Below are 12,680 nucleotides of genomic sequence, written 5' to 3'. Positions count from 1 at the left end.
CATAAAAATCAGATTTTATGTGTATTTCTATATCACGAAATATATTTATAATGGAAGATCTTTTTCAAAATAATTCAGAGGTCGTTTTAAACTGCCAAAATAACATGAAGCTTTTTAGATCATACAGAAAATAATGCTGCTGGAAGACGAGCACTGAGCTCTTATGCATTTCCAACATATATGAATATCTGTGTTATTACAGCCACCCTCATGTTGTTTCTCTGCTGTGTGCAAGTTTGTTGATTGATCCTCATTGGAGGCTTAAAATAAACATTTTCATATTCAGCAGTCATGATGACACAATCTAGACTAATGATGAGGGCTTTGATTTTCAAGTAAACTGAGCTGCAGTCATAAGACAGTTTAGTATTTCACATTTACCTATTGTATAGCATATGTTTGTATTTTAATCTAAGGTTTGACTCTATTATTTTTGGGTTAATTTAAATCTGTAACTCTATTATTATTCCCATTGTTGCTTCTCATCTCTTCACATGGTGGATGGATTGTCTTTAGTATATATTCCAACCACAGTTTGAGCCTGACCATTGCCAGAGGGGCTAACAACTTGTCACCACTTAGCCTGGGGTGATCATATTTAAACAGAACAACTGAAGATGTAACCAAAGTTAACTGACAGTTACAGTAAAAACAAAAGGTAAGATTTCAGTCGGTTTTTCTTTCTCTCACCTCATGGTCAGGAGTGGGTGACGGGCTGAGTGAGCCCAGGGAGTGTTTACGTGGTGTCGAGACTGTGTGGTCGCCCAGGGCCGGGGACTCGGTCTGTCTAGGGGGTGCTTGGCGGGTGGCAGGCCTCTCCCACTGGGTGGTGCCTGTAGGAATGTGCCAGTAGTAGATACCGGCCATGTCTGTGATCTTCTTCCATCCTGGAGGCAGGTCAGGGTCTGTCTGGAATGACTGCTCACTCCAGATATCTGGGGAAAACACAAACAAAAACTGAGAAACCTCTTATATACTTTATTTAGAACTGCATGTATGAACACACCTCTGTGACTGCACACAAACAATGAATATTGATTTTTTTTTCTATATGATAAAACTGGCCTCTGTTAAATGGAAGTTAATACTCCCATGCTCATATCACTGAGAAATATCAACAGCTGACAGGGATTATCAGCATCTGCTGCAGCTGTCAGTTAACAAGCTGTGACCCTCCACAGATTACAACTGAGTAATACTTGTTAAACACTGTTGCATTTTTGTAGCACACCCAAGCAAATAGCTGTAACATTCTTAAATTACAGATATCACTGAGGCAACAAACAACTCTGAAATACACACCAAAAAAGAAAAAACAGACATAGCATTACTCTCACTTTTACAACACTTAAACAGATGTCAGATGCAGTCCTAATGAGCTAGCCGAAAGCAGAATTTAAATAAATTAGGCTATATTCAACATGACACAAATAAGGACTTATTATTATTCTCTGGCCCTAGTAATTGTATTAGCTTCCTCTCAGAATCCAGCGTCATACCAATCTGCTCTTTTATTTCCTTGGGTGTGTGGTCCATTGTGAATTCTTTTGGTTACTGTTTTTTTTTTTCTTTTTTTCTTTTATCAGCTCAAAACGCAAAATGTATGTCCTAAATAACAGATTTATCACTTGGAAACAGGTGGATCTCCAGCTGTCCACAATGATGTTATAAAACAGATTGTCTCAAACACTCATAGTGATTTGATGTGAGTACATTTCCTAACATGATCAAGAAAAACAGCTTCCCTTGCTACAAGCACATGAAATGCTCTCTGTGACAAACTCATAGACCCCGTGCAGAGATGGAATCAGAGTATTTATGTCACTGTTTCTTCTCTCACTCTTATACTAAATGTCAAGTCATCTCAAGGCTGCAGTATCCTGGCACTCAAGCATCCTGACACAGAGACACACACACACACACACACACAAACACACACACTGAACTACTGATGGCATCTTTGTGTCTGAAGTTGATATAGTGGCAGAGGTAGTAAAGATGATCTGAAACTGCATTAGGTGGTGTAGCAAAGCTGATATAAGCTCCGAGGGACCGGTCGGCTGGTGCTGTGTGCATTTGTGAGTGTTTGCGTATATATGTGTGTGTGTGATTACACAAAGAGTTCTTGAACTGCTGACCATGCTAATGAAACACGGCCCATGGGCCTGTCGCCATGACAGCAGGCCATATGTCATAATGGCGACTGGGTCGGTCCAGATTGAGATGGAATTTAGACACACACACACTCACACTCTCTCTCTCTCACACACACACACACACACACACACACACACACACACACACACACACAGATAAGTTATCAAGATTTCAGTTTATTTAATGGAACAGAAATTACAGAAAGCTTAGCAAAAGACGCATATACGTTCTTGGCACAAGCAGATGTCCCTTGGGGGTTAAGACTCTGCTTTAGAGCAAGAAGCTGTAAAAGCAGTGCCTTCTGGGAGTTGCAGTCTTTCATGAGAAAATAAAATAGGTCAGACCCACTAAAACTACAACTGAGAAAACCTGAGTGTCTCTGCTATGAGCAAAAGGGAGGATGGTGACTCAGAATGTGTGCCAGCATGAGATGAACTGGCACAGTACTGGATATGGATTAAAGCATATATGTATTATAGGAGAGAGACAGAGAGAGAGAGAGAGAGAGAGAGAGGCACACTGACAGAGAGAGAGCTCTGTCTGTTTATCGCTCTGGCTAGTTTGGTTTGAGGGCTATATCATGCCTTGAAGTTAGCAGAGTCACCCACTGCAAGCGTTGTGGCGGCTGTGGAACTAGAATGAGAAGTCTTAGCATGCTGACACTGACGCCATTAGTTAGCATGCTCCTTTGCAGCTCATGGAAATGTGCCATAGCCGAGCTACGTAGCAGTTGCCTGTCATAGCCTCTGTTAGCATGCAGCTCCATGCCAGAGCAGAGTTGAGCAGAGGGGGAGGGGAGAGCAGTAAGCTTCTGGAGCAAAACACACACACATACACATGTCTGACAAACAACACCACATATGCACACCACCATGGCTAGACTGGCACACATAAACATTCACATGCACACAGTATAGCATGCACAGAAAACAGATTCCTATAGCAGATATTTAAAGAGCAATACCATTACAAACTTCATCCCTGTTTTGGAGGAGACACACATATAAACCCATGCTTGTGCGCACAAACACACACACACACACACGCACACACACACACTGAGACGACATTTCAAACTCTAACCCCACAGTGTAGTTTCCAGCTGACTCCGACAGATGCACCTACCCTCGTAATTGACAATCACTATGGCCAGCATGTAGTCTTTCCCCAGCATCATAGTTAGCTAGCTGCCTCTCATACAGCAAAACCCAGTACTGTAACCAAAGAGAGAACCCCAGACAGAGAGAGAAAGAGCGAGAGAGTGAGGAGAAAGGAGAGAGGGGGGGACACTGCAAGAGACGGGGTGAGGAGAAATAGAGAGGAGAGAGAGAGTGAGAAAGGGACATGGAGACACATCGAGGCAGAAAGGCAAGGAAAACATGACGTGAAAAGAGAAGCAGAGAAGAGAGGGAGAAAAGAGTGAATAAGAGATGGAGTGCAAGTGAGAATGAAATGAAAAACTGAAGGAGAGACAAGACAGAAGCCAATAGAAAGAAAGAAAAAGAGAGAGGGGCGAGAGAAAGGTTGTGTATTCCCTGCAGCTGAGCTATGTTTGCTGTTGTTGTTTCTCCTTCCTCAATCTGGAGCATCAACAACATCAACAGCTCAAATAAGCCTGCCCTCCCTTTCCTGTCCTAAAACAAACATTCACATGGGCACATGGAAAAAAAAATGAAAATTTGTTAAACTCATCCTTCAGCAAATGCCTATGTTTATAATTTTCTCCCTCCTTTCCACCTTTCCTTTTGCCTCTCTTGGTTGTCCTGGCAACCCCCAGATCGTCTTTCATTCAGTATCATATCCAGTGGAGGTGCAAACAGGAGGAGTAGAGATAGAGGGAGACATACAGTAGGACTGATAAATGGAGAAAAAAAGGCAGAATGCTGACATACTGAGGGTAGAAGTATGTTTGAATGAATGGGTGACAGGAAGATGGACAGAAAAAGTGGTTCAATATCAGACTGACAAGAAACACAGTATATGTCACATGTTCTGTATTCCTCCGCATTCCCTTGCAAGTATTACAATACCTGTTGTTATGTGAGAATGTCAGGGACCTTTTTAAATGACCTTCCTCAACTGTGTGTGTGTGTTTTGGCTCCTATGTGTGAAAGCAGTGTCGTACTGGCCCTCTAACCCGCAACATCCACAGAGGAATCTGACAGACACCTGGGAAAACAACATGGCTTTGTCAATATGAGAGAGAGGCAGACAGGACACAGCAGTATGGACGACTTCGACTTTACTCTCCATAAATCCAACATGAATAATGCCAGTACCATGATTATTGACTCTTCAGCAAACCCTCCAAGGACAATACGTCTTAACTAGAGACTACAGTACCACGAACGTCAGTACTTTGTCCCCCTTCTTCTGCTCACAGAATACACACATAGAAACTGATCTACGCAAAACATAAGGCCCTCCCATGAGAGCATTATCCCTTCGAAATGACACTGCATACAAGCCGAGATGAGTTTCAAAGACAAGCCAGAGGAATTCATGGTCAAAAGAGCACATGGAAAGTAAATTCTCATCTAATACTTGTAGGGAAATGAAATACACAGATGCTCAGAGCCTTCAACTCAACAGTGAGTCATCAGAGAGCTGGGAGAGAGACATTATGGGAGAAATAAAGCAGCAAAAAGGCTCAGCAGCTCAGAGCAGTGCAACTGTCACAAACTGAGACAGAGGATGGTTTACAGCTGAGCTCATGTTAGAGACTGGGGCTACCAAAAAAATGCACTCGGCAGGGTGTTTTAAGGCCCCAATTAAAATGAACAGCCAGATTTTTATATAATGCTGACGAAGAAATACAATGACTTGGACAGACCTGCAGAGGCAGGCAATGAGCGAGTATAAGAAAGTAAAGGCCTTTGACAGAGGTGATGACTCATAGAAATTTCTTTGTGTTTAAAACTATGTAAAAATAGTCTGCTATGATAAATATTTTGTTTAACATGGTTTTCCCACATAAAAAGTGACGATCAAACACTGGGGCTGTAAGCACATCAATGCTTACTTCCTCATTGAAAAATCTGGATCATGGCCTGCCCACCACTGCTGCTTCTGCTAGGTTGAAAGGTGAGACAGCAGTGTGTACCGAGATTAGCTGTGGAAATGTCGGAGGGACTCAGCCACATTTTTGAGACTCAGTCAGACCCAGACTCAGGAGTTTTACAGGACTTTATTGTGCGCCAAAATGCATGACTAGAAGTATAGAAGAAGTGTATCAGAATGGTAAGCGTAGTTAATCAGCTATGTTTTTTGTTAGCTTGTAACTGGTAGTAGCTGACACAGTCTCCGTAACTGCGTTAACGCAAACTCTCACTCTCTGGTGAAGGGGCAGCATGCATCTTGATGATTAGTGTGAGAGGAAACACTGGAGAGACTCAGCTACATGTCTGAGCCTCAGTCAGACCCAGACTCAGATGAAGAATGTGTTGTTCACCAATATCGGTGACTAGCAGACATGGCAGAACGGTTAGCACAGTTAGCATATTTTATTTGTTTATGCTGTTTGTAGCATGTAGTCCAGCCAGGCAGTGGCTGACACAGTGTTAGTGGTTGTTCCAATTCAAACTAGCTCGCTGTATTGATGAGGTTTCGGGCTTATTTTGCCTTCCCCTTGTTCCCAATAGTTGACAGGATTGATTCCTTAGTTTTGTTACGCATGAAACCCTGGCTGTCTGAATCTGTTTTTATGAGACTGTCATTGTTTCACTGCAGTTCCAAGGTGGAAATGTGCCACCACGCTGTTGACTGCTTATTTTGCCTTATATAAAAAACATCATATGGACTTGTGAACAAGGTTAAAGACGAGTTTTTCATTGGAGGGGGACAAAATTCACCTCTAATTCAAGGTCTGCCTTACTGTAGGTATTGTGAATAGACAATAGAAATATACAAAGCCAAGTGATAAAGCCTCTCTTAATATACAATAGAAACAATACAATCAGCTATTTTATCCTCAATGTCATGTACTGACACAGATAAATAATTAGTATGCTAATAAGAAATAATGTATATACAACTGGAAACCCAGATATTTAATTATTTAAACATTTAAACTTGAAAAAAGATAAAACAACAGATTAATTACTATATAACAACTATATTTTACAATAAAGCTGAAATGATTTGTTGCCCAAAAGATTGGTTGACAACAGAAGAATTATTAGCAATTAATTTAACAATCAATTAATCATCAATTAATGGTTTCTGTAATTTTTCAAGCAAAAATGCCAAATATTCCCTGTTTTATGTGACAGTAAACTGAATATCTTCAGGTTTTGCTCTGTCAGACAAAACACACTATAGGAAGATATCACATTAGGCTTAATTAAATTGTGATGGGCATTTTATAGATCAATCAATTGATTGATTTGATCAATTAAAAGAACAAATCTGCAGATGACTTGATAAAGAGAAGTTACAGCTCTATTTTACATCTATGCAAATACAGGTATACGGACAGTTAGAGACCACATGTTCATTAAGATGCGCTGGGAAAAACATACAAATAAGACTTTGAACATATGATGACTGAACTGAAGAATCTCTGTCACTCTGCTTGTTGCACCAACAGACCTATGGATTGAAGTGGGATTAAAAACTAAAGTTTTGTTCATGGCAACCACAGCTACAATATGCTGTAACACTGGGGGTCCACCAAACCCTCTTGCTATCTTAACTATCCACAGAGCACAAATGTTCATTCATTTTCTCAAAAAAAGAATGATGAAAATTAAGGGTGGGAACGGGCAGAACAGAAGATTATAGGAAGCTAAAGTGGCTCCTGTCTCGAGTATCAGCTCTGTTAAAGAGATCGAAGATGCAGAGAAAGAGAGAGATAATGGCAGCTACAGATTTTGTATTAACTCATCAATAGCCTGCAAGCCCTATCTCCACACACACACACACACACACACACACACACACACAGGACACAGGACACAGGACACAGCTTGAAACTGGATGCAGCTGATCTAGCTTGCTAACCACCCATGAGGTTACAAGGGCATTTCCTGTCCCAGACTCTGGGACTCTGGGAGATTTACTGGAGGCTGGAGTGATTGTTATTCTGTTCCAGCAAGGTCTGAAACCAGCTTATGTACACACACACACATGCACGAACACTGGGTCACCCTAAATGGAAACATGTCATCAGCAGAGAGGACAGTAAAACCACTACATAGCACACAGGAGAATTAAAAAACACACACACACACACACACACACACACTGGAGTAGCTGAAACACACACACATGAAAACTATAGCAAATATCAATAAATGGCAATGGCTGTAAAGTTTACATTACACTATTTGCAGCGTGTCCAGTGTGTGTATTTGTGTACCTGTCTCCTCTGGGGAGTTGCTCTCCTGGGACAGGGTGGTCCAACTCAGCTCTTCGTCACTAGGGTTCAGATTCTGGATGCGGTTCAAAGCACAGTCTGTCTTTGCACCGGTCCTTCTGTCCTTCTTCGTCTCTGGAGAGGAGGAGGACGAGGAGGAGCAGGAGGCCACAGAAAGCAGGGGTGTGTCCTCTGGGCTGGCTTGCCGTGGTGGGGAGGGAGGAGGAGGCACAGAAGAATCCTTGCCTGTTTTGAGGAGCTTGATGCCAGAGTGGAGGTCAGAAATGAGTTCCAGGTCTGCAGCAACTTTGTGGTTCTTTATGGGAGACTCACTTTTTATCATCAGTAAAGGCTTCTTCTCCTCGTCTTCCTGTTCCCCCTCCACCACCTCATCTCCATCTTCCTCAGTCTTCATCTTTGACATTATTTCCTTTTCAGACAGAATGCTGATGTCATCACTCTCCTCTGCCTCAATGTTCAAGTCACAGCCCAAATCTGTTGTGTTGCCGTTCAGTTTCAGCTCCACAGTAGTGTTAACGTTACAGTCCACTTCAGATTCTGTTTTCTGCTCGGGCTCTGCATCAGGGTTGGCGTCTGGGTGCAGTTCGACATCTAACTTACTGACATCATCCTCTCGGTCATTATTGGTGAGAGTGTGACTGTCGTGCTCCTCTGCTGTGTTGACATTGAGGTCATCTGCTATAGTCTCTGAATTACACTCCAAATCTATCGAGTCAGGGCCGGTGGTGTTTTTGTTATGGTCCTGACCAGCTTTACGAAGCTGGTTGACCCCGTTCTTGGCTAGTTTGGGATTGTTGGGGGTTGAAGACTGTGATGGGGATGATGATGGTGATGGTGAAGATGGCACTGCTTCTCCAAGGCCCATGGCAGCCTGGATACTGGTAAGTGCATACTTTTTGCGACACTTTGGAGGTGTGGCAGAGCCCTGTTTGATGACATCACTGCTGAGGAGCTGATTGTGTGAAGAGCGAAGGCTGAGTGAGGTGGGAGGTGTGGCAGCAGGGCCATTACGATTGGTCACATCTACTGACATCATCGTGGCACAAGACGGATCACCTGAAAGGGGAAGAGAGGGGGACCAGATTGAATGAATTTAAATCGATGTATTAACATGCACACAATACACTGCAGGAGTTAACTTTCAGAAAGCGTGTCCCGGTGCTTACACACACCTTCCATTTGTATTATAACAATAATTCTTGGATTGTCATGTAAAAGACAGGTACTACGTAGGTGGGAAATGCCAAATATGTCCAGGCATGCAAAATATTGAAGGTCTGCTAATATGCAACATGGGGCTTTTATTCTTTTGATTTGGTTTAAACTGCCACTAGAGGCTGAAAAATAGGTGGGGTGTGTGTGTGTGTGTGTGTGTGTGTGTGTGTGGTGGTGGGGTCTCTTTCTCCTTCTCCTCTTATTGTGATCATCTCTTTGAGCTGCATCAGTGTCCTTAGTCTTTCTTTTGGTGGCTCCACTTTCTCTCGTCTCCATACTCTGTTATTTTTCTGTACTCCTCTGTTTCATCACGCTCCACTAAATAACAACATCCTTTTGGTTTCCAGTGTTTTTTCTGAGCAGGTTCAACTTCAGATTATGTACATTTAAGCTTTAGCCAGCAGTCCATGTTTGCAGGCCTTCAAGTTCATAACACTGAAATCTGTCTGTATATGCTAGAAAGAGATGCTGCAACAGCAGAGGGGGCTTGAAGCCTTGTAGAGAGAGGGAGAGTGTGTGTAAAGTGTGTTGTTCAGGACGGAAGTTGGCATGTTTGATGTAGTGCTTCTGGCCAGTCATCTCACATTCATCACCGGTGTAAACATTGGTTGAACATTATTTAACATAGCTGTAAATGTGTCTGAGAATTTCACACATTGCGTTACATGTTACATTTGCAAGAAACAATGACATTATGTGCAATACCCGCAATCCCTCACTGAAATTCAAGCCCTGATCACAGAAATTTAAGAGCTTTAATCAGACAGAGGTCACAGAGGACATTTCTGTATATTTTTTTTTCAGTGCTGTAAATAATCGTTAGAGCACCAGATCAGAACTACAGTGCCACAGACATGGAAGGTAAACTAGAACATACTAAAGAGAGGCTTTAACATTCAACTTTGTGATTTTTATTTGTTGATGATAACAAAAATAGAGAATATTGCCAGGCTTATCTTTTAAATTCTTGAGAGATATCACTGTGGATTGCAGACTTTCAAAACTACTGGCTGGGGGGGATGGGGCATGAAGAGCATGGAGAGGTGTGAGTATAGAGGTCATCATTACAACTCAACCTTGAGCACAGGCACAGCATGTGTGTGTGTTTGTGTGTGTGTGTGTGTGTGTGTGTGCGTGTTTTGTACCTGACAGGAGGTCAGTTATAGAACGGCGCTGGTCACAGTTCAGGGTTCAGTGGACTCAGCTGCAGACCTGAACACCATCAAGGAAAAAAAAGTAAAATGATCAGAAGAAGAATGCAAAGAATCCTGGGTTGCCCTCAGAGACCACATTCAACCATGTGGAACCCAACTACAGCTGGTTTCTATGGAGACAACAAAATGTGAGGCAGCAAGGGGACTCCAAATACCATAGATATAAAAATTATAGAATGTACACTGTGAATCAAACATGGAGGAAGAATAAAAGATTCACCCAGACATAATCAGAGCAGAGCAGAACCACCAACTCCAGGCAGAACAAACGGGAGCAACTGACCACACACACTGCAGCCTAGATAGGATTCCTTTGTACTGTAAGTTGCCTGAATGTGAGTAATCAGCCCCTGCCAACAAACATATTTTGTACAGGCACCGAAATATCATACACAATGTTAGGAGGCTGCTGGAGAGCAAGATGTAAACAGATGTAAACACTGATGGTAACAGATGTAACACTCAATTATTAGTGTCTTCCCTGTTTCACAATGAAGCTCAGGTGGTACCTAACAGGCAGAGGGACGATGGCACACAGAAAGGTGTTGCTTACCTGCATATGAAATTAAGTGTTTTGTAAGTTTTAAGTTCATCCAAACAGCATATTTGCAAGGAGAACCCTGCTTTAGTTGCTTCAAAGTAAAAGAGAATTTATAATGGCTTTTACTGTGAAACACATACAAGTGTTATTGAGTTACAATAACTGCGGTAATCCTATCATAGCTTCGCTTAGCTGACTTTCAGCCAAAGTAAAAAGATGCTCTTAATTTATCTAAATACCATCCCTTACAATGTCTCAAGACCATCTTATATTTATGGAAAATAAAATAGCAATTCTTGTAAATAGTGAAAGCAGAATCAGGCCTATATTTTCAATGATGACACTTTTCAAAGACAAAAAAGCTGCTATTTCTATGTTAAAACATACCGACTTTACAGTTGCAACTTACCAGGAAACTACAGAAGAGTGCATCCATACTGGTAAACAGTGGTTCTGTCTTCATCCAATCAGGAGGGCTTTACTGAAGCAGCAGCGTCCTGAGGGAGAGACAAACATAAAGTAGGATTAATGAGATGGAGAGAGAGGGAGGGGTGATCGGAGAGAGAAAGAGGACTGCAGGACACCAGAGGGACAAATAATAAAGACATATCAATTATTCACAACCTTGATCAAACATTAATACACAAGTTACACGTGTTTGTATGTGTATGTGTTAGTGTTTGTGTGTGTGTGTGTGTGTGTGTGTGTGTGTGAGAGAGAGAGAGAGAGAGAGAGAGAGAGCATAAGGCTCATTTTGTATAGAGCTCGTATTTCTTTCTTTGGTGCAGTCTTGCCAACTCTTCACTGACTGGAACCATCATAAACTTAATGCCACAGGAGACTTGTAAACTCCCCCTACTCTGCTTTCCACCACACACACAAAACACACACACATTACTGCATAATGCAGTCAAGATTTGTGCACAGTTCTCTCAACATCCAACCCCTATGAGAAGTGGAGAGAAAGAAAATAAACTAGATTGTACTATAAAATCCCACTTATCCCTGGCTGAGAGATTGGAAAAAACACCTGGAATGATTTTGGGGAATAAAATTGGAGGAAAAGAAAGATCCCTCACATGGACCTTTTAGTTTAACTAACATCTGACAATGGCCCCTGCAAAGAGCTAATTCCAAATTATTGGTAATAATTTACCAACCTCTTTCATCATCTCAAATCAGACAGTGTCCCGCACCAAGTATCAGCTGCAGGGATGAAGTCAAAAGTGTGCTGATGGCTGCCATAACATTTAGACATTTTTTTGAATCCATCATGGTCAGCAATAGACTGTCATCAAGGCTTGGTAATCCGGCTAATCCCCAAAAGGTAGTAATGGAGATCTTTCTTTCTCAAAGTCCCCTTAACCCTGCACTAATTCTTCTAAGTTGTCTGCATAATGACAGAATCCACTGCAGATTGAAGTCCACATTATTCTGAATAAACATAGAGGCCACAGAGCTTGCAGCAGTTTTGTTGTGTGTTGTGATCTGTATGACAAAGGAAGGAAGAGAAGGTAAATACAGCTATAGATTGAGAAAGGACCTCTAGCCAGTGAACAGTATCCTCTGCACAGAGTGAACCATTTTAGTATTTAATCTATTGGTAGTACTTTGTGTGAGTTGTTGTTTTCCTTACTGTCTGGAGGACAGTTAGTGATTTGCAGTTTGTCACCTTCAATAAATAAGACTGTTGTTGCTATGTAATTAGCCTAGCTCTATATTTGTGGCATTTTGTATGCTCAATCACTAAATGGGATGCTCTTTTGAACAAGCTACTAAATCTGTCACATCATTTCATAACTATATTGAGCAATTACAGTGGTCCTTTTTGATCGATGGCAGTGCAGGCCACATAAAGTCAATATTATTAAGCCAGGAACTTAAAGACAACATTTTCTTTGAAGCTCCTGGGCAAAAACATCAGGGCATGTGTCTTGCAGTCAAGATATGGGCATTTAGAAAAAAGGAACAAAAGAAAAAACTAAAATGCATATTTTTCTTCCCAACTTCCAAAAATGTACAAAGGTACAATAAATATAAATAAACAATGAATCTCCGGGATTACATAACTTTCGCATTTTTGCAAAGGTTTATGTAAGTCACAGTTATGAATAGCGCTTACTTCTATAAATACTGAATCACTTGACTCGAGCTGGTAAAAACCCGTCCTGTACTG

General features: G+C 41.6%; 1 protein-coding gene across 8 annotated transcripts in view; it reads right to left on the bottom strand.

The window, feature by feature from the left end:
• apbb2b (amyloid beta (A4) precursor protein-binding, family B, member 2b) overlaps positions 1 to 12,680 on the bottom strand; it is a 50,375-nt gene that overhangs the window by 20,863 nt on the left and 16,832 nt on the right. For all 8 annotated transcript variants that reach the window (XM_071503671.1, XM_071503676.1, XM_071503674.1 and 5 more), the window contains exons 2-5: positions 10,914 to 11,001; positions 9,895 to 9,961; positions 7,517 to 8,590; positions 691 to 935 (exon numbers count right to left, since the gene is read on the bottom strand). In XM_071503671.1, the coding sequence (XP_071359772.1) occupies positions 691 to 935; positions 7,517 to 8,570 (1,299 nt within the window). In that variant the 5' untranslated portion in view covers positions 8,571 to 8,590; positions 9,895 to 9,961; positions 10,914 to 11,001. The remainder of the gene's footprint in view (positions 1 to 690; positions 936 to 7,516; positions 8,591 to 9,894; positions 9,962 to 10,913; positions 11,002 to 12,680) is intronic.

This window comes from Trachinotus anak, unplaced genomic scaffold, assembly GCF_046630095.1.
Source record: "Trachinotus anak isolate AG129_WGS33_773 ecotype Australia unplaced genomic scaffold, CSIRO_AGI_Tana_v1 ptg000019l, whole genome shotgun sequence".
Classification (NCBI taxonomy): Eukaryota; Metazoa; Chordata; class Actinopteri; order Carangiformes; family Carangidae; genus Trachinotus; species Trachinotus anak.
Note: the sequence above shows the minus strand (reverse complement) of the source record. Positions and strands in the feature narration are given on the sequence as shown.